Raw genomic sequence first — 23,710 nt, forward strand, 5'->3', positions numbered from 1 at the left:
ATAAGACAACAAGTGTCTGGCGCAGTTGTTAGATTGATTACTGCTGCTACAGTGGCAGGTTATCAAGATTTAAGTGAGTTTGAACATGGTGTTATAATCGGCGCAAGAGAGCGATGGGACACAGCATCTCCGAGTAGCAATGAAGTGGGTATTTTTCTGTACGACTATTTCACTAGTGTACCGTGAATATCAGGAATCCGGCAAAGCGTCAAATCTCCGACATCGCTGCGGCCGAAAAAAGATCCTGCAACAACGGGATCAGCGACGACTTGAGAGAATCGTTCAACGTGACGAAAGTGCAACCCTTCCACCAACTGCTGCAGATATCAATACCCGGCCATCGACGAGAGTCAATGTGAGAACCATTCGACGAAACATCATCGACATGGGCTTTCGGAGCCGAAGGTCCACTCGTGTACCCTTGATGAGTGCACGACACAAGGCTTTAAGCCTCGCCTGGGCCCGTCAACACCGACTTTGAACGGTTGATGACTGGAAACATCGTGCCTGGTCGGACGAGTCTCGTTTCAAACTGTATTGAGCGGATGGACGTGTACGGGTATGGAGACAACCTTATGAATCTGTGGACCCTGCATGCCAGCAGGCGACTGTTCAAGCTGGTGAACGCTCTGTAATGGTGTCGCGCGCGTGCAATTGGTGTGATATGCGACCCGTGATACGTCTAGATACAACTCTGTCAGGTGGCACGTATATAAGCATCCTGTCTGATCACCTGTGTCCATTCATGTCCATTGTGCATTTCGATGGACTTGGGTAATTCGAGCAGGACAATGCTACATCTCTCAGGTCCAGAATTGCTACAGAGGGATCCAGGAACACTCTTCTGAGTTTAAAGACTTCCGCTGGCCACCAGACTCCCCAGACATGAAGATTGTTGAGCATATCTGGAATGCCTTGCAACGTGCTATTCGGAAGAGATCTCCACCCCCTCGTACTTATACGGCTTTATGGACAGCCCTGCCAGGATTCATGGTGACAGTTCCCTCCAGCACTATTTGACACATTAGTTGAGTCCATGCCACGTCGTGTTACGGCACTTATGCGTGCTCGCGGGGGCCATACACGACATTAGGCAGGTGTACCAGTTTCTTTGGCTCTTCAGTGTATCTTATAGGTGTGGGTTGCATGGTATATATTATCTACAGTTTGGAAACAGCCCATGGAAAGCTGCCATTTGATATCAACATAAAGTTTACAAGTATTTTCATATTTTAGGTCCCTACGAGAAGGACTAAAAAAGTTCTGTGATTTTGTAAATGTCAATTACCCGTCAGTTGCTAGGTTACAGCAGTACAAGATGATTGGCACTGATAACTGCTCTTGAAAGAAATTTGAATTTATATCCTGCTCTAAAATCTGTTTTCCTCTCTGAATCACATTGTCTTTTATCATTACCATCACTTTTCAACAGTAAGGAATCTGGATGTGGTTGCGGTTTAACCGTAATCATATCAGCCTTACTGAAACAAGCATTCGCGAAATCGAAAAGCAGACTGCCTGCCTTGGAGAGACAATATCTTGTTACGAATTACTCATGATAAGGAGAAAATACAGGAAAGAAATAATTTTGTGTATTTTAAGGTTAAATCTATGCTGAAGGAATGTTCTATTTTTTATGCACATCATATGTGTAAACACGATTTTAAAAAGTCGTATGAACAAACATAATTTATTTATTCTCCAAGACAATGCAGGTCGGGTAAAGTGAAAACGGTTATTCATAGACCTTGGTTTAACAAATAAGAATAGCTAAATGATTATAAATAATTGTCAGGATATTTTACAACACTAGCATTAACTGAAAGGACCATTCAGTACACAATAATTTGTATTACCAACTCCTATACCTAAAGTGCAAAGAGAAAGGTAACTATGGCTGTCTAACTGGAGGAAAATCCTTTAATCAAATGAAGAAATATCACAAAGTGACAATCTTTACTTCAGGTTCACTTCATTGACATCACCTTGTGTTTTTGATCGATATCTTGACATACAGCAAAGGTATCTAGTGACAAGAACAGTGAGTTATTTCGAAATAAAATGGAACATTCCACATGAAAACTATCTCAGAATTTTGGTGGTCAAACTTTACCTACAGCGCTATTGTGTTCGAAAAGTAGTTTTAGGCTGCTATTGCTGGTATCAGTTATCGAATTGCCTTGTGTCCTTTCAGAATCCCGAAGGCAGTGGGGTGATAAAATGCGCCATGTTCCTTCCAATCCCGGCTCTACAGATATTCGTCTATTGCTGGTGTGGACATGATATAATGGAAGCAGTAAGTAATAATATTTCATTAATGGTAGTTATACGAATATATTAGCAAACAAATGGAATTGCCACAGTTTTCGAATTTTCGTAATAGACCCTTTAAAGCCATTTTCAAAAAACCTTCTTTAGAATTCAAACTACACTGCTCAACAGAATTAGAAAATCACTTTTTCGAAATATCTTAATTTCTAAACGTGGCTACACTTGAGTTTGAAATTTGGCTCAAAGGTGCGTACAACCTTCCGCTGTAATGGCGCAAAAGCATAGCGCCATGCGACGTCAATCTCGGACTCAACGGTTCTTCAACAGCAAGGTGTCGACACATGTGAAAGAAAGGCCACCGCTCAGAAGTCCGTGCGAGCTGTAAGGTGGGTTAATGCTTTCATATTTGCACGAAATTTCACCAAAATTCTGCCCAGTGCCACCTTGGACGTATCACACGATCGGAAGTTCGTGAGACTCCTGTTACCCACATTTCAACCTTTTCTTCGTCTCCTGTGCCATAGAGGTCAGGACCGCGGCTCCCAGCTTTGAAATCACACGGTTTTCTTGTGAGTGGCCGAGGAAAACATTTCACACTGCCGTTCAGTATCGGTACGAAAAGGCCTCAATGGGGTGGCATAAAAGGCCTCAATGAAACCACCACTTTCCCTGGAGCGTTGATTGCCACACATTTCGCGATCGAAAACGCCAGTTCGCATTGCGATGAGCGGCAGAAGACATTCTTGACAAACTTTGACACTGCCGACACACCATGTTACCAGCAGGAATGTTTGCATTGGCAACGGATGACCTTGAGGGAGACGCAAAATACATGATACACAACACTGATGGCTGCAGGAAGATGGTGTAACAGCACACACAGCACACCCTATTGATGTCAGTACTGAGTTAGCTGTGTGCAAACTGACGTGTGTTTTTCCCAGGTTCAACGTGTGTTCATTCTTGAAAGTTGCTTCAAATCGCAGTCTTCCTTAAAATGTCAGAAAAACTTTAGCGTAGCTCTTCGTCAAACAAGCGTGTCTAGAAAATCAACGATTTCACGCGAAGTCGTCCGTTCCAAAAAAAACTGGTAGTGTGAATAATTGTGAACGTTCTGGCGGACCTTCGGTGTTAAGTGATGCCTCATTGGAAATTATGTGCGCCTTTCAGCTACGTTCACAATGAAAGTCGATACGAAAACTGTGTCAGCTAAATGGATTTCGCGTTTTATTCGTAACAGTTTTCAGGTGTTGGGTTATGTTTCCAACTCTCATGAAGTGTCTAACATCTAAAATGACAGATATTGGAGTTCAGGAAACCATTACGTTTTCCATGAGACCCCATTATATTCACAGAAGGCGGCGTTTGGTGTGCAATTTCATGAAAACGAATTGCAGGCCCTTTTTTCTTTTCTCGGATAATATAATAGCTGGACGTTAGCAGGACATCATCAAACAATTCGTAGCATTGTTAGGGACTGATGAGCAACGCTGATGGTTGCAGTAAGATGGTGTAGCAGCACACATACAGCGAATAGCACCGTGATAACGTTACTTGAGTTCTTTGGTGGAATCATTATTTCACGTGTCTGTGGCCGACTAGATCCTTAGATTTACGTCTCCCGATTTTTTCTACGGGGATATCTGAAGGATAACGTCAATAATGACAATCATCACACATTGGAACAACTGAAACAGAACATCTAAGACGAAATAGTCAGCATAGTGCAGCACTATCCAAAAAAGCAGCAGCTAACATGAAAAAATATATTGTAGCTTGTGTTACACCACACGGAAGTCATTTTCAACATCTGTTACGAGAAAATATACAGAGTGTTTCACAATTCATGTTACACACTTCTTGAGGTTGTAGAGGGGACTTAGTAGATCAGGTTTTACATAGGAACCATGTCCGAAACGTGATCCAATAACGCTACAGATCGTCAAAGTTATAAGCGCCGGCGCCTGTAAATCTATGTATATACAGGGTGATTTCGTGATGATGTTACAAACTTTCGAGAATAAACGAATCAATCTGAGGTAATGGTTCCAAGTCGAAAGTTATAAGCGAAAATGATTCTGATACCTCTGACAGTGGAATACGCGTACCGGTACTGTTGTTGCTAAGAATGTAGGGTATGCAACTTTCAGAGATGGCACTTTTTCATCTTCGCTGGTGTGAAACACATCTCCTCTGTCGATCAACTGCTTATAGTTTCTTAGATGTGTATTTTAGAGCCCATGTTCACTAAACATTTTTTTTCGTTTCTTGGTCCATACAACACCTCTCGAAGTTGCCTACCCTAAAATCTTAGCAACAACAGTACCAGTACATTTTTTCCACGGCCAGAGGTATCAGAACGGTTTTCTCTTACAACTTTCGACTCGTTCGTTTCGGGACAGGACCCTTACCTCAAATTGATACATTTATCCATCTCCATCACCCTTGAAAGTTTGTAACATCGTCACGGAATGGTTCAAATGGCTCTGAGCACTACGGGACTTAACTGCTGAGGTCATCAGCCCCCTAGAACTTAGAACTACTTAAATCTAACTAACCTAAGGGCATCACACACATCCATGACCGAGGCAGGATTCGAACCTGCGACCGTAGAGGTCACGCGGTTCCGGACTGAAGCGCCTAGAACCGCTCGGCCACCGCGGCCGGCCCATCACGGAACCATCCTGTATACACATACATTTACTGGCGTCGGCGCGTATTAACTTTTACGATCTGTAGCGTCGTTGGATGGCTGTTCCTGACATAGGTTCCTATGTAAAACCTGATCTGCCAAGTCCTCTCTACAGCATCTAGAAGTGTGTAACATGTTTTGTGAAACACCCTCTATACTGCGAATGTATACATTATAACTGCATTAATAGAGATTTGAATTTTGGAATTTAGGATCGTGTAACTTCTGGTTCACTCTATATATGAGGCACATGGTGCCTACAGGGCCTGTCCGTGTCGCTTGCTGCGTACAGCTGCGCCTGGATGGGCGTGGGTCGGCGAGTGACCAGCGCGCTGCGGATCGTCATGTGCAGAGCCCAGAGGCCACTGCAGCTCACCGCCGGCAAGGTCTACCCCGTCAACAGGGACACCTTTCTGTCGGTAAGCGGTCCACCCCACCAACAGCGCTACCTTCCTCTCGGCAGCTGAGCACCGTAGAAATCCTTCCAATTGCGACCCTTTATTCTCTGTAAATGGGCGTCGTTTTCAAGATCTGCTACAGCAACAGTAAGTGGAGACCAAGTACGGTCTGCTTATCACTGGGGATCTTTGTTTCACAACTGACCACCAAGCGAAGACTGTCTCACAAAGAAGAGTATTTTATTCCCATTACAGTAGTACTTACCCAATTTTACCACAATGATGGCGGAATTTTCTTCGCATTTCATATCATATGTACGTATTAGGAGGAGTAGTAACGTAAGGTCACCGAAAAATCCTCGAGAATAACAAGTCGATTATGTTTGATAAGTGGCCACCCTGCAAGAGCAGCTTCTGCTTTGTAAGAGACCGCAAAATGACACCCTCATTGGAGCATCATCCACTTGGTAACTAGCATCGTGTCGGGTCTAGTGCTCCACCAAAGTCATCTTTCAATGAATGATTATATTGCAAAGCCACTAAACAATCAAGGGATGCCTCCCTCTCGGCGAAGGGACTTGTAGTCAGTTAAATTGATAGTTGGTGGAAAATATCATTACGGTGAGAATCCACTTTGATAATCCATATGGATATTATATGTTCACATCCTATGTAGTGTGGAAATCTCATCGATCAAAATATAGCGCTATAGACAATGTAGGACTGGTAGCAGTCGGTCAAGTGATCCTCCACCACCGACGAAAATCATGGCCATAGAGTGGTTTTACGTGATAGTCTGTTGCATGGAATCAGCACGGTAAGATGGTGAGACGTGACAAAATGGTAGAAAGGAGCTATAGTGCTTGTATGTGCCCATGATCACGTCGCGACTAAAGTAACCTATATGTTGATGCATCATCGAGACTGCCAACGTGCCTACAAGGAGTGGTGAACCACTCACAGACATGTAAAATTACTTGAGGACAATGCTAGTAAAAAAATCCTAACCGACAGGGACTGGAAATGAGACTTTGCTTTGTCAATCACCATCGGTTTCAAACCTGCAAGGAACTGCAGAAGTCAGTGAATGTAGGTCCATCGCGATCATCTTCCGAGTGAACAATGCGCTGGGAACAGCATGTAGTGGTCATTTGAAGTCTGATACCTAGCAAACGTACATTGCTAACAGGGGCACACATGTTTGCACGTCTTCAATGGGCCAAACACAACACAAACAAATAGTTTTATTTAAATTTTAATAGAAGTATATCTTTAGAAGAAACATACAACATTAGTTAATACTAATAAGTAATACTAAACAGTAGAAATTAATTAGGAAATATCTGCAACTAGCCACAAATTGTTATCCACATGAATTTTTTAGATTTTTAACTGCTATTATTTTGAAAATAAAACAAGACAACATCAACTACACTAAAATCACAAATTTTTTTCCCTTACTTTCAGTTCTGCAAACTTTTTAACACATCTTTCAAATTTACTTGACCAGTAATTTCATGGACAATTTCCAAAATGGCCAAACCATTAAGGCGATTTTGTGTAGTAGTCAAATGTAAAAAGTTCTTTATTACTTTTAACTAAGAGAAACTGCTTCTGCCACTAGTTACAGTTATTGATATTTTTAGCAATATTCTTAAAGCAATAGTAATATTTGGGCAAAATTTATCTTATAATTAAGCTCAATACATTGCTCAGGCTTTCTTTTTGACCAAAATCCAGATAATGCTGATATTTCCCATGCTAATTCTACTCCATTTATGTAAACAGAATCACCGTCTGTTACAATATATTCTAAATTTTACGGTACTTAGTATCATTTCTTTGGGTGTCGTGTTTAATTCATATATTGTATGTTATATAAACATTAATGTCATTACTAAGTTGTTCAAATCTAGGATCAAATGTATTCAGTGCTTGATCAATTATAAAATAAAAAACCGGAATTTATATTGCTCTTTTGGATCTTAATGGGTAAATCTCATGCTTCGCATGAGAAGCCCCTTTTTATTCTTCTAAGTCGCTTTCGTGTAATTGCTGCTCCAAAATTAGCTTCCACATCAATTTCGGTAGGAAGTTCTTTTGCATCAATAATAGTTTCATCGAAGGACGAATCCGGTAGAAGATTTGTAAAAAATGTTTTGTAGTTCTGTAACAGGTCAAGTGCAAATGCTAGACCAAAATCTTGTCGCGGACGTGGCGTCAATCGAAAGACTTGCATCCGGCGAACGATCAACCCGACGGGAGGCCCTAGTCACACGACATTTACATTTTAGCTTGCTTCTTGAAGTACTGGAATTTAGTATTTTATGGCAAATAATTAATGAAGACAAAAACTTAAAGATTTTAATACAACTTAATAAACCCAAGTCCTCCTGTCTTCTTAAACTATTTACTTCTTGAAACTTCCTGGCAGTTTAAAACTGTGTGCCCGACCGAAACTCGAACTCGGGATCTTTGCCTTTCACGGGCAAGTGCTCTACCATCTGAGCTACCGAAGCACAACTCACGTTCGGTCCTCACAGCTTTACTTCTGCCAGTATCTCGTCTCCTACCTTCCAAACTTTACAGAAGCTCTCCTGCGAACCTTGCAGAACTAGTAGTCCTGAAAGAAAGGATACTGCGGAGACATGGCTTAGCCACAGCCTGGAGGATGTTTCCAGAATGAGATTTTCACTCTGCAGCGGAGTGTGCGCTGATATGAAACTTCCTGGCAGATTAAAACTGTGTGCCCGACCGAGACTCGAACTCGGGACCTTTGCCTTTTGCGGGCAAGTGCTCTACCATCTGAGATACCGAAGCACGACTCACGCCCGGTCCTCACAGCTTTACTTTGGAAGGTAGGAGACGAGATACTGGCAGAAGTAAAGCTGTGAGGACCGGACGTGAGTCTTGCTTCGGTAGCTCAGGTGGTAGAGCATTTGCCTGCGAAGGCAAAGGTCCCGATTTCGAGTCTCGGTCGGGCACACAGTTTTAATCAGCCAGGGAGTTTCATATCTGCGCACACTCCGCTGCAGAGTGAAAATCTCATTCTCTTTACTTCTTGGTTTTCGTAAATGCTTAGCAAGGTGTCGTATACATCTCCCAACTGGAAACTCAATACTTTTAAAGGGTCTATCGTGTCCTTACATCTAGTGTCACTCAGTGGTTTCAGAGCTAACTTTGAACAATTTTAAAAGTATTGCCCATCGAAAAATAGATGCCGAAAAAAAACAAAAATATTTTTTGGACAATGTTGAAGAAATCAGTGGCTTCCAAGGTTGCTTTTTCCACATCACTAACAGGATTGAGGGAGTGGCTACTACATGGAGCATAGAATGCTCAGGAATTATATTGTTTAATTTTAGATTGCACCCCTGCTTCACTGACGCCGCTATTGGTCGTTTAGTTCTTCAATTATAATATCCGATATTTGTTTTCCTATGGATATTTCGAGCGGTGAGAAGCATAAAATGCTTTCACTAATTTTAATTTCAACATCAACCTCAAATTTATTTATTGAAATTCATAGTATCGCTCAAAAGTATTTTGTAGTTAAACTAGCAGGTTGGTATGTGTGTTTATCTACACGCAGAATGAAAACAAACCGGTTGATCGGACAGAAGACTGTTTGACTTCCCCGTGGTTACATGTATTGCTTCCTGAATGCAGGTAAGCACGGACTTTAGTCGTGAACAGTGTTTCCAAGTAGATCATACTTATTTTGTAGAACAGAAAGACTGGAACGAACTTAACTAAGTAAAGCAAATGTAATTCTAATATTTTTATTTACATGTAGCAATGCGTAAAATAATGAATATTTAGTATACTTTACACAAGCTATCTTAACAACACTGATTGAAGGTAAACCTCAATCCTTCCTTGCGAAGGTGTTTAGTCATCTCACAACAGCTTGTGAGAATCTGGACCCTTCTTCAGGAAAGAAGGAAGACGATAAATAACAATGCACGGAGTGATCGACCCAGAATAATCACCCAAAAGGAAGATAGGATCATCCGAAGGCAATCAATGGCTGATTCCAAAAAATCAGCCCCGGTAGTACGTGGTGATCTACAGGTAAAACACGGGGTGATTTTCCATATTTCGAATATTAAACGTTGCCTAACAGCTACAGGTTTGAGTGACGGCGGCCTTCTCGAAAGCCTAAGATAAGTGCGAAAAGTAGGAAGGCCATACTACAGTTTGCTAAGAAGTACGCTTCATGGACCTCTGAAACAAGTTTAATCTCTTCTCCTCCGAAGGATACAGTACGTTAGACGGTGAAAAACAAGAGGAATGACAGAAAGTACAAAGTACCCACCACGAAACACGGAGGAGGAAGTATCATGGTGTGGGGTTGTTTCTCACGAAGTGGTGTAAGTCCTGTTGTCGAAATTCATGGCGTAATGAATGGTCTGAGGTATCGTGAAATATTAACAGACCACATGATAGTTCACGGAAAATGAAATATACCTCGTAACCAGCAATTCCAGCATGACAATGGTCCGAAGCACAGTTCTGGCCATGTGAAGACAGTTCTGACGCGGCACAAAGTAAAGGTACTCCAATGGCTAAACCAAACTCAAGACTTAAACCATAGAACATATTTCGGCGATCTGAATAGACGTCTTCGTCAACAAAACTGCGCCACCAAGGAGTGTTTCCACAAAGGTTTGTGTGAGCAATGGAATAAGCTCCCTCAGCCGCTACTGGCCAAACTCGCGAATGGTATGCAGTCCAGGTGTGCTGCTGCAATACACGAAAACGGTTATGCTACCAAGTGTTAAGCCAAGAACAACATGGGTAAGATTTCATTATTGTTTATCTTCAATTTAGTTCTGACAAAATACTTTTGAGCCTATGTAATTTGTTCATTTGTGTTTTATCACTGATGCAAAAATTGTAAAATCTATTTAAGAAAATAGAATGCACATTATAAAGATTTGATAATTAAGTTCTTTCATTTAAGTTTTCTCCCGAAGAATTTTTTTTGTCTCTACAAAATACTTTTGAGCGATACTGTATTTAACTGCAAGAGTCATCTACTCTACCTTACTACTGTCACGAGTGCAGTCTAAAATTTTGGAAAGATATTTGAATTTGTTTTATTTCATCAATAATATGAAATCTTACAGTTTGATGCACCAATTCTATTATCTAGTTTTGTATATGTGTCATGAGATAGTGAGCTTTAGTCTCTTCTTTCCTTAGAAATCTACGGACGTGCTCTCCCATAGTGGGACCAAATTCAGATAGCAACTCAATTAGTTTTAAAAAAGTATCGTTACTATAGTATAACAACGTTTCGTATGTATCCTGAAAAACCAGACCATTTTTACCAAGTATTTTAGTAATTGCTACGATTCTTAGAAGCACCACGTTCTATCGATTTGTTTCAGCGTTAATAATTCTTTGAGTGTCCATATCTGTACTAGTCTTACAACACTTTAACTTTTTCATCATTTCTAGCCATGATTTTTGGGCCTGAATATAATTTTTGAAAATCTCATGGTCTTTTAAAGTTTTCGTCGACGTGACTCCAACTTTTAAAACCATCCTTTGAAGGAGAACTAACAACACAGCCGAAAATTTTGTGACAAAAACGTAAACGCGTTTTGTGGAGTACAGTACAGTAAAACTTGCTGTCTATTGCTTATAAAAGGTGTACTGTTGTCATTGGAAGAAAAATTGCAATTATGTAATGGTTTATGTGAACTATGTCTTACTAAAAAAACTTATTTCGACACATGTTAAAATTCTTGGCCACAATGCTGGATTAGTATTTGAAGTTCGTAGAACGCTTTCTGTGGGTGTCACGGTGGTGGTGTTTTCTCAGTGACTTCCTCTGACGACGATGGAGTCAGAGTGTCGCCAGTTCCAACTGATTTTGGAAATTAGTACATTTGTTTATCGCTATAATCCTTTGTGATTCCGTATTTTCTTTTACAACCGTACATGGTGTTGGAGTCTCAGAGTCATCGTTCCTCTTGGTACAAGTCTCGATACAGCTTTTTTAACGGGCCAACTTGTTTTTGCCTTTCGATTTCCTTTTCCACTCCTTGTTTTTCATACTGGTATCAGACAGTTTTCTTTAACTGCTAGACGGTCTGGGAAAGGCGTGCACATAACTCAAATTAAACAATGTGAGCTTTAAAAAACACAAAAAATAAAGATTTACTTTTGTTCTAAGTAAGATAAACCCTAATGAACATAACTTCAAAATTACATTCTGTCAATTTGCTTAGAATTATTTATGGTCTACACAAAATAAGTTTCGTATCCTGTGAACGTAAAGGAAGTTTAGTGTTATGTATAATGCATTTTTAATGACATATATTTCAACAAATTATAGTTCTTCTTCTTCTTTCGTTTTACCCTCTTTGGGGTACGCTGGATCAATCATGTCTTTGTGCGTTGTTCTTTTCTTAGGGCCCAGTATTTCTTCATTCTTTCTGATCTTCTTTTCCTCTCTTCTTCAGAGCTGAAGGGTTTGGACTTTTGTGTAGATTTGTCTTGGAACCTTGTGTTTTCATCTTTAGTAATTAATTTAGCTGTTCGATCGATAAGTGAATTTCCTGAAATCTTTAATTCCACTAGGTCTTTCTCAGTTTCTTTAATCCAGCTGGGTTTCGTTTTGCGGTTTCGGAAAAAGTCAAAGATTGTTTTGTTAATCTGTGCAATTCATTCTGAGAAGATGAACCTAAAATTTTATCCTCCTTTTTCGCATAGTATCTGAAAGTTTTCTAATTTTCTTGTAGAGAGTTTCATTTTTGATGTATATAATCTTATTGTCTTGAAATTTTGGTACTATGATTTTTCTTAAAATTTTTCTTTCCTTTAGATCAAGTTTCTCCATTTGGCCTTTGAAATTCATGTTATTAAAAACAATTTTACGAATTTGGTTTTAAGATTTCATTCAGTTCATTTATTCATATATATTATTATGAAACGCGTTTCATCGAAGCAATGAACTTAATAAATGTCTTATATTATTGATTCAAAAAATCATCTTCATAAAGCAAAAATATCAATAATTGTACATATAGAAACATTCAGATCTTATACAATATTTTGTTATTCAATAGACTGCCTTTTCGGATAAATTAAATCCTTATTTTAATTAAAAACAGTGTCATTGTTGCGATTCCTTAATCGATCTACGATAAACTAGTTATGTCAGTATAAACAACAGCTTGATGATAGCTGTGTTTACCTTTATAAGACCGGACAAGCGCGACTAGGAGTTGCGTTCTGAGGCTTCCGTACCGCAACGGCCGCACGGCTGCCGCTCGTTGTATGACCTATTGTTAGGCGAGCCACTTAACAATAGGTCATACATCCGCCGCAACGGTGTCTCGGAGTGAGCGAAGAATCTTCGGCGCGTCAGGGAGTGGACAAGATCTAACGGAAGCTCTCTATCGCGCAGCAACAGGCGGCGCAGCGAGAGAAGTCCTAATAATGAAAGTAAGCGATGCGAAACCACTCACATGACTATACAGGGTTTTACAAAAAGTTACGGCCAAACTTTCAGGAAACATTCCTCACACACAAATAAAGAAAAGATGTTATGTGGACATGTGTCCGGAAACGCTTAATTTCCATGTTAGAGCTCATTTTAGTTTCGTCAGTATGTACTCCAACGTGATCAAATTGTAAAATTTCACAATCAACATATGTGGGGTGACGAGAATCCGCACGCAATTGTGCAATCACGTCATCAACACAGATTTTCTGTGAACGTTTGGGCAGGCATTGTTGGTGATGTCTTGATTGGGCCCCATGTTTTTCCACCTACGCTCAATGGAGCACGTTATCATGATTTCATACGGGATACTCTACGTCTGCTGCTAGAGCATGTGCCTTCGCAAGTACGACACAACATGTGGTTCATGCACGACGGAGGTCCTGCACATTTCAATCGAAGTGTTCGTACGCTTCTCAACAACAGATTCGGTGACCGAAGGGTTGGTATAGGCGGACCAATTCCATGGCCTCCACGCTCTCCTGACCTCAACCTTCTTGACTTTCATTTATGGGGACATTTGAAAGCTCTTGTCTACGCAACCCCGGTAGCAAATGTAGAGACTCTTCGTGCTCGTATTGTGGACGGCTGTGATACAATACGCCATTCTCCAGAGCTGCATCAGCGCATCAGGGATTCCATGCGACGGAGGGTGGATGCGTGCATCCTCGCAAACGGAGGACATTTTGAACATTTCCTGTAACAAAGTGTTTGAAGTCACGCTGGTACGTTCTGTCGCTGTGTGTTTCCATTCCATGATTAACGTGATTTGAAGAGAAGTAATAAAATGAGTTCTAACATGGAAAGTAAGCGTTTCCGGACACATGTTCGCATAACATATTTTCTTTCTTTGTGTGTGAGGAATGTTTCCTGAATGTTCGGCTGTACCTTTTTGTAACACCCTGTAGTTTACATTTTATGTTTTTAAGATTTTTGTCTTATTGGGTATTTAACAGGTCGGTATTTTTCTCACGCTTACAGCCAAAATGACGCTCCTAAATTTTGGCGCCCCGGGCTAATGTGCGGGTAGCCCGACCTAGAGTGGGCCCTGGTGCACTAACCGCCCAATTAGCCGTTTAATCCTTAGTGCATGAAGGGTGAAGCTCAGGCCTAAAGCGGTCCTGTGATGTTTTTGGAGTGTTTTTCGTACCACGACTTGCGACCAACCATTCGGACTGCCGTGAACATAACCCAAAATGAGTATTGCAATGTTCTCAGTGATCAAACGCAGTCCTTTTCTCTACTTCTCTAGTTTTCTCTCGTCTTCCAAGTAGACAACAGCAGCCTTCACAGGGCTGCATCGCGCGTGTTCGTGATTTGATGAACATTCAACTTGTCGCACGCGTCAAATCATGCGATCTTATTTCGTCAGAAAATGCCTGAGACATTCTTGAACAGCAGATGAACAACATCACCGTATTTTGGTAGTTCTACGGAATCTAATCGCCAACGACTCGCTTCAGCTGAAGCAACATGTGGAACCTCTTCCACGCCGAATTGAGACCATTATTAAGGAATCTCCGGGGTATGTCTAACTTCGACTAATTTTTTTTATACTGGGTGCTTGCGATAACAGTTAGAAAAAGTCGTACATAATTCTATATCTCCGGTTGAAAAAAGTAAAAGCTGTTCTCTCTTCCCTTATCTAGGGACAACACCACGAGTAGTCGAAGTTTCCTATTCGTTAATATGAATCTGTCATTGCGTACCCTGTCACATGACGCAGGGTGACAATTATTGAACTACTCGTATATGAAATAAAATCGTTGTAACTTATGAACGGTTTGCGTTAGGACGTTCAAACTGTAAAGTTGACCGCGGGGGATGATGGAAATTAGTATGCGAATGTATGGTATAGGGACGAAGCCCGCTTTCATTTGGATGCGTTCGTCAATAAGCAAAACTGGCGCATTTGGGGGACTGAGAATCGGCATTGCGCGATCGAGAAGTCTCTTCACCCTCAACGAGTGACCGTGTGGTGTGGAATGTCTAGTCACTGAATAATCGGTGCGATATTTCTTAATGGCACGGTGACTACCCTACAGTACGGAAGGTTTTGGAAGATGATTTCATCTCCATTACCCAAAGTGACACTGATTTCGACAAGATGGGGTTCATGCAAGACGGAAATTGACCCCATCGAAGGAGGTTGGTTGGTTGGTTGGTTTGGGGGAAGAGACCAAACAGCGAGGTCATCGGTCTCATCGGGTTAGGGAAGGACGGAGAAGGAAGTCGGCCGTGCCCTTTCAAAGGAACCATCCCGGCATTTGCCTGGAGTGATTTAGGGAAATCACGGAAAACCTAAATCAGGATGGCCGGACGCGGGATTGAACCGCCGTCCTCCCGAATGCGAGTCCAGTGTGCTAGCCACTGCGCCACCTCGCTCGGTGTCCATCGAAGGAGGATTGTGTTTGATGTTCACTGGCATTGGCCGCGATTGGCCGCCGTATTCTCTGGATATGAACACATACGACTCCTTTCTGTGGGACTATATTAAGGACAAGGTGAACAAAAATAACCCCAAAACCATTGCTGAGCTGAAAACAGCCATTCGGAAGGTCATCGACAGCATCGATGTTCCGACACTTCAGCGGGTCAAGGGTCCGCCCCAGGTAGCTGAGTGGTCAGCGTGACAGACTGTCAATCCGAAGGGCCCGGGTTCGATTCCCGGCTGGGTCGGAGATTTTCTCCGCTCAGGGACTGGGTGTTGTATTGTCCTAATCATCATCATTTCATCCCCATCGACGCGCAGGTCGCCGAAGTGGCGTCAAATCGAAAGACCTGCACCAGGCGAATGGTCTACCCGACGGGAGGCCCTAGCCACACGACATTTCATTTCATTTCAGCGGGTCAAGCAGAATTTCGCTATTCGTCTGCGCCACATCATCGCCAGTGATGGTAGGCATATCGAATATGTCCTAACCGAAAACCGAATATCTGTAGTGAAGTTTACATGTTGTATAAAGTGTGTGCACGCCGTAGTTTGTAACTAATTTACGTTTTTTTCATAGACTTCAATATTTGTCACCTGTACGTGTTCAAAGGCGAATGCACAGACTATTTTAGTTGTACATTATAAAGGCAGATACTTTATGCACGGTTCGTCTCTTGTGAATGTTATAATCTCCCTTATTTCTTTTAAATAAAGTGCTTTTTGGAGTAGGATCAGTGTAATAATGTAAACACCAACTCTTACCAATTTTGTTCAACGAAAACCTTTTGCATTGTGTAGTAGGGAAAGGACTAGTACAGGACCAACTGAAATGTATCATCCAGCGCGGTGAGAAAACCCTGACTGAATATCGCTTACTGATTACAGTGAAAGTTGGAGGATAGTCGTTGAATTGTGTAAGTACAATGTACCTCCTATTATATCAGTTTCCTTCACGTGGCAGCAACCGTAAATTATTTGTGCTATAGCAATATTATCTCGTGTGTATAATACAATGCCACGATTCCCTAGCTAATTATTCTTTCAATCAATTAAATATCGTGACACCTCTTTGCACGGGGTAAGGAAGATAAAGTGGAACAGTAGAAAATTATCTTACTCTGGGAATACAAAATTCTAATTTGATTAATAAATAAAGAGTTAACAGAATTGCTTTTAACATAGCTCCAAGCATGCTCTCGTATACAGTTCTAGATACGCCTGATTTTAGTATCTTTTCCGCAATGATTTTCAAATGCTTATGCCTCTTGTAATGGCTGAGCTCTTCACGAAAGCGTGTAATTCAACGAGCTACAGACCGAATAACGCAAAATTGTACACTCTGGGATCGTTTCGTCTCCGTAAAGAGGAGGATAATTGATGGTCCAAAGGGTAAAAATACTTTTTTACCTCACTCCAGATCGCAGAGGACAATACTTTAAAATAAATTGTAAAAACATGAAATTTGCTACGCTGGTGGCGTTAAAACGGAACAAATACGACAACCTCCACAAGTGGAGTTTAATTGTGGTAGCGATCACTGTTACTTGCTAGCTACGCCTCACAGAATAAAAATGTGTGGCAGGATTCTCGTCCGTATAGAACCGTCTACTTTCCAAAAAAATTCTGAGTTGCTTCCTCATGAACTGCGGCTGGCCTAGAGTCCTTAACGTTTAATATAGACTATGTGTCGCATTAAATACCTCATCTACAAAAAAAGCTTTGATTTCAGATTATTTTAATAGAGTTAATTAAGATACGAGGGCTATCCACAAAGTACTTTACGTTTTCGTTTGTGTCCGTTATGGACGGGGCTAGCGCGGCCTTCTTGGTGTCATGGCATTCCGCCGCTCAGTCGGCATCCTGCCGTTCTAGTGAGAGGTTCGTGCTGTACTCCGACAGTTTGAAATGTCAGCGTTAATTGAAAATGCCGTGAAGTGTGAAGAGCCTGCTGTAATAAGGTTTCTGACTGCAAAAAACTGTACACCGATAGAAATCTATCGGCAGCTTTGTGAAGTGTATGGGGACAACATGATCACTGAAGGTGGAGTGCGTCAATGGGTCATAAAATTTAAAAATGGCCGAAGTAACGTTCACGACGAAGAGCGAAGTGGAAGACCCAGCATAGTGACTGCCGAACTTGTCGAAAAAGTCGATGCCGCGGTCCGTGAAAACCGTAATTTCACAATAACGGAACTCTCTATGAGTTTTCCACAAATTTCACGAAGTTTGTTGCAAGAAATCATTACCGAAAAGCTTGGTTACCACAAGTTTTGTGCAAGATGGATACCAAAATTCTTGACAGAGATTCCCAAAAATCTGCGAATGGCTGCAGCGTTAACGTTTTTGGACGCTTACGAGAAAGATGGCGACTCATTACTCGATCGCGTCGTTACTGGTGACGAAACATGGGTTAAGCATGTGAACTGCGAGACAAAATTGCAGTCAATGCAGTGGGGGCACACAAATTCTCCCCAAAAACCCAAGAAATGCATGCAGACAATGTCGGCAAGGAAGGTGATGGCGACTGTGATTTTTGTGGATTTCCTGGAAAGAAGCACTACAATAAACTCTCAAAGGTATTGCCAAACTCTGCGCAACCTCAGAAGTGCAATACAAAACAAGCGCAGGGGAAAGTTGGGCTCAAAGATCTTGCTGATTCACGACAACGCCCGGGCCCACACGGCAAATGCCACTCGTGAAGTTCTCGAATCTTTTAAGTGGGAGTTGTTTCCTCATCCGCCGTACAGTCCCGACCTGGCACCGAGCGACTTCCACTTATTCCCAGCAATGAAGAAGTGGTTGGCTATGTAGCATTTTGATGACGACACACAGCTTCAAGAAGAGGTAACCACGTGGTTGAAGGCGCAGACGGCCGAATTTTACGACGAAGGAATTTCCAAGCTCGTCCATCGCTACGATAAGTGCCTTAATTTAAATGGCAACTATGTAGAAGAGTAGTATTTAAGTGTGGCTTTCATCTGTATATAATAAAAAAATTTCCAATACTTTATTTATTTTTAATTCCAAAACGTAATGTACTTTGTGGATAGCCCTCGTAGTAGCCATCTGGTAATAAATTTCTGAATAAAGCTGCTGCTGCCTTAATTAACTTTTCTAGACATCTCCACTCATCAAACTCTCTGGAAGAATTCTAGATAGATTATTTGTTTCCTTACAATTTGGAATGGTGCTACCCACGAATTTAATGAATGTTGTCCAGACGACGGATTTCGATTGTCTCATGATCCGGCGCGGTGTTGATTTTTTCTATCTGGCAGTTACCCTTTAAGTATTATGCAGGAAATTGTGTGTTACAATACACGGCTTTACTAGAAAATCATCTTTGGCTCCATTTCTACGGTTGTTGCCATGCAAGTTTTTGTAGGTTTTACTGTGCTTTTACAATTTATAACAGGTCGTGTTACATTCGTCCTATGTGAAGATAAAGTCCATTTTCTTTAGTTTCAAACCGTAACCGTTTTTTGTTTAAGGATTAGGAAACAACAGGTTATGCGCACAGTCCGCCCATTTCGCCAGTATTATGCAAAGAAAAAGGTTTATTTGAAGCAAAGAAAGCTACATATGTCTCCGTTACGCCAAGAAAGTTCATTTCAAGAGAAAAATGTAGAACACCGACAGCATAAGTTCATTCAGTGCTAATACGTTGCCATTAAACAATAAAGAAAAGTAAGAAATAATTGCAACACGTGGCAGTTTGCGACAAAAACTTACTTGAAACACGAACAATTGTGGCAGTGCTTAACGGGCGAGATCAGAAGATTTACATGAGTACTGCGAGGACTAAAATATGTAATATTGTGAGCTGACCCTACTGTTTATGTGCATCTAGAGAACATTTCAACTATGAAAGAAACGCGGGAGAAATTAAATCTACGAGAACTCAGGACTTCACCGAATAATATGATTGCCGAGACACTCTTAACAACTGGAGAACTGTTTGTCTATGTAGGAAGGGAAACTCTCCAAAGCACCCCCCTCAGATTTATTGGTAAGATAGCCTAGTGGATGGCTCGTCAAATCATTCAGCGCCAAATAAACTGAATGATCTTAACTTGAGCAGGATGTATTTTACTAGTAGAGCTGCCTTATGAGTACAAACCAGTGCTAATAAGTGTAGAGAACTCCGGCACGCCGATAAAAATAGATTCCGTTAAAAATAATTTACCGCATAAAGTAAAGATGATGCTCGCGGCAGTTCGGTTTTCAATGATGCAACTCTTCAGCCAAATAAAACGGACAACCACATTAACACACAGTACATTCCCAGAAGTTTGAGATGTCACAGTTGCACAAATATGGGCGCACAGAGAAGAATCGTCGTAATAAAAACAAGACAGTAGGAAAATCTTACACCAAATAAACAAGTTAGTGCGGGCGAGTCGTTTACAAAATACCCTCGTACCAATTTTTTTTTTTCATAACATTATGAACTGTCTTTCCGCTCATTGAAATGTTTTTTTTTCTCTTTCTGTAGTCTCGGCAGTTGTCATACTATGCGTTGGTTATAGAATATGAGTCATGTGGTAAGAATAACAGTTGTAAATTGTCGTAGCTGTGTTGGGAAAGTACCAGAGTTTCAAGTGCTAATAGAAAGCACTCATGCTCAAATCGTTACAGGCACTGAAAGTGGCTAAAGCCGGAGATAAGTTGAGCTGAAATTTTTGCGAAGAACCTAACGGTGTTCCGAAAGGATAGGATAAACGCAGTTGGCCGTGGCGTGTTTGTTGCTGTTAGAAGTAGTTTATCTAGCTGCGAAACCGAAGGAGATAGTTCCTGTGAGATAGCATGGCGAGAAGTCATTCTTGGCAACCTGACTAAAATAATAATTGGATCCTTTTACCGATCTCCCAACTCAGATGATACAATTACTGAAAGGTTCAGAGAAAACTTGAGTTTAATTGCAAACACGTACCCGACCCACACAATTATAATTAGTGGCGATTTTAATTTACCCTTGATTCGTTTGCGAAAATACATGTTTGAACCTGGAGGTACGCATAAAACATTATCCGAAATTATGCTAAACACATTCTCTGAAAATTATTTCGAACAGTTAGTTCACGAGCCCACGCGAATACTGAGCGAGGTGCCGCAGTGGCTAGCACACTGGACTCGTATTCGAGAGGACGACGGCTCAAATCCACGTCCGGCCATCCTGATTTAGGTTTTCGGTGATTTCCCTAAATCACTTCAGGTAAATGCCGGGATGGTTCCTCTGAAGGGGCACGCCCGACTTCCTTCCCCATCCTTCCCTAATCCGATGGGACAGATGACCTAGCTGTTTGGTCCCCTCCCCGAATCAACCAACCAACCAATCCACGCAAATAGTAAACGGTCCACTTGACCTCCTAGCAACAAATAATCCTGAGCTAATAAAGGGCATCAAAACGGATACTGGGATTAGTGAACACAGGGTTGTCGTAGCGATTTGAATTCTATAAGCCCCAAATCCTCCAAAAACAAACGACAAATATACCTATTCAAAAAAGCAGATAAAAATTCACTTGACGCCATCTTGAAAGAGACTCTCCACACTTTCCAAATTAACAATGTAAGTGTTGGCCGATGTGGTCTGAATTCAAAGAAAGAGCATCGACAGCAGTTGAGAGATTTATTTCAAATAAATTAACGAACGATGGAGCTGATCCCCCTTGGTACACAAAATGGGTCAAACACTGTTGCAGAAAACTTTATCTCGAAACCTTGCAGAAAATGCAAAGAGATTCTTATCGTATGTAAGGTATGCTAGCGGCGAGACACAGGCAATGCCTTCTCTGTGCGATAGCAATGGAAATATTATCGACGACATTGCTGCGTAAACAGAGTTACTAAACACGGCCTTACAAAATTCCTTCACCAAAGAAGACGAAGAAAATATTCCAGAATTCGAATCAAGAACAGCTACCATCATGAGTAACTTAGAAGTAAATATCCTCTTAGTAGTGAAGAAACTTAAATCGCTTAATAAAAGCAAGTCTTTCGGTCCAGACTGTATACCAATTAGGTTCCTTTCAGAGTATGCTGATGCAATAGCTCCATACTTAACAATCATACACAACTGCTTGCTCGACGAAATATCCGCACCCAAGGACTAGGGAGTTGCACAAGTCACACCAATATTCAGGAAACGCAGTAGGAGTAATCCACAAAATTACAAGCCCATATCATTAACATCGATTTGCAGTACTATTTTGGAACATATAACGTGATCGATCTTTATGAAATACCCCAAAGATAACAGTCTATTGCCACACAGTCAACACGGATTTAGGAAACATCGTTCTTGTGAAACACAACTAGCTCTTTACTCATACGAAGTGTTGTGTGCTGTTGACAAGCGATTTCAAATTGGCTCCGTATTTCTAGATTTCCATAAGGCTTTTGACACTATAGCACGCAATCGACTTCTAGTGAAATTGCTTACTTATGGAATATCGTCTCTGTTCTGCAACTGGCTTCGTGATTTCCTGTCAGAGGTCACAGTTCGTAGGAGTTGCCGGAAAGTCATCAGGGAAAACAGAAGTGATTTCTGGTGTTCCCCAAGGTAGTGTTATAGGTCCTCTGCTGTTTCCTTTGTATACAGGGTGTTACAAGAAGGTACGGCCAAACTTTCAGGAAACATTCCTCACACACAAAGAAAGAAAATATGTTATGTGGACATGTTTCCGGAAACGCTTACTTTCCATGTTAGAGCTCATTTTATTACTTCTCTTCAAATAACATTAATCATGGAATGACAACACACAGCAAAAGAACACACCAGCGGGACTTCAAACACTTTGTTGCAGGAAATGTTCAAAATGTCCTCCATTAGCGAGGATACATGCATCCACCCCCCGTCGCATGGAATTCCTGATGCGCTGATGCAGCCCTGGAGAATGGCGTATTGTATCACAGCCGTCCACAATACGAGCACGAAGAGTCTCTACATTTGCTACCGGGGTTGCGTAGACAAGAGCTTTCAAATGCCCCCATAAATGAAAGTCAAGAGGGTTGAGGTCAGGAAAGCGTGGAGGCCATGGAATTGGTCCTACTCTACCAATCCTTCGGTCACCGACTCTGTTGTTGAGAAGTGTACGAACACTTCGACTGAAATGTGCATGAGCTCCATCGTGCATGAACCACATGTTGTGTCGTACTTGTAAAGGCACATGTTCTAGCAGCACAGGTAAGTGTATCCCGTATGAAATCATGATAACGTGCTCCATTGGGCGTAGGTGGAAGAACATGGGGCCCAATCAAGACATCACCAACAATGCCTGCCCAAAAGTTCACAGAAAATCTGTGTTGATGACGTGGTTGCACAATTGCGTGCGGATTCTCGTCAGCCCACACATGCTGATTGTGAAAATTTACAATTTGATCACGTTGGAATGAAGCCTCATCCGTAAAGTGAACATTTGCACTGAAATGAGGATTGACACATTGTTGGATGAACCATTCGCAGAAGTGTACCCGTGGAGGCCAATCAGCTGCTGATAGTGCCTGGACACGCTGTACATGGTACGGAAACAACTGGTTCTCCCGTAGCACTCTCCATACAGTGACGTGGTCAACGTTACCTTGTACAGCAGAAACTTCTCTGACGCTGACATTAGGGTGATCGCCAACTGCACGAGGAATTGCCTCGTCCATTGCATCCTCGTGCATTGCATTACCTTCCTTCAATTGGGCCAACTGGCGGTGAATCGAGGAAGTACAGTACATACTGACGAAACTAAAATGAGCTCTAACATGGAAATTAAGCGTTACCGGACACATGTCCACATAACGTCTTTTCTTTATTTGTGTGTGAGGAATGTTTCCTGAAAGTTTGGCCGTACCTTTTTGTAACACCCTGTATAAATGATTTAGGAGACAATCTGAGCAGCTGTCTTAGATTGTTTGCAGATGAGGCTGTCGTTTATCATCTAGTAAAGTTACCAGAAGATCGAAACAAATTGCAAAACGATTTAGAATAGGTATCTGTGTGGTGCAAAAATTGGCAACTGACCCTAAATAATGAAAAGTGTGAGGGCATCTACATGAGCGCTGAAAGGAATCTGCTAAACTTCGCTTACAAGATAAAACACTCAAATCTAAAGGCAGTAAATTCAACTATATACCTAGGAATTGCAATTACCAAAAACTTTAATTGGAAAGAACACACAGATAACGTTGTGGGGAGGCAAACAAAAGACTGCGTTTTATTGGCAGAACACTTAGAAAATGTAACAGATCTACTGAAGAGTCTGCCTACACTACACCTGTCCGTCCTCATTTGGAACACTGCTTCGCGCTCTGGGATCCGTACCAGATAGGATAAACGCAGTACATCAAGAAAGTTCAAAGAAGAACAGCACGTTTTGTATGATCGTGAAATAAGGGAGAGAGTG

The 23,710-nt window shown here is 41.4% G+C and overlaps 1 protein-coding gene across 1 annotated transcript in view; it reads left to right on the forward strand.

Moving 5' to 3' along the window:
- Positions 1–23,710, forward strand: part of LOC124544922 (odorant receptor Or2-like) — an 82,621-nt gene that overhangs the window by 48,510 nt on the left and 10,401 nt on the right. Inside the window, exons 4-5 of the mRNA XM_047123670.1 lie at positions 2,195–2,296; positions 5,227–5,382. Of these exons, the coding sequence (XP_046979626.1) occupies positions 2,195–2,296; positions 5,227–5,382 (258 nt within the window). The remainder of the gene's footprint in view (positions 1–2,194; positions 2,297–5,226; positions 5,383–23,710) is intronic.

The sequence above is a fragment of the Schistocerca americana genome, chromosome 1 (assembly GCF_021461395.2).
Source record: "Schistocerca americana isolate TAMUIC-IGC-003095 chromosome 1, iqSchAmer2.1, whole genome shotgun sequence".
In the NCBI taxonomy this organism is placed as follows: Eukaryota; Metazoa; Arthropoda; class Insecta; order Orthoptera; family Acrididae; genus Schistocerca; species Schistocerca americana.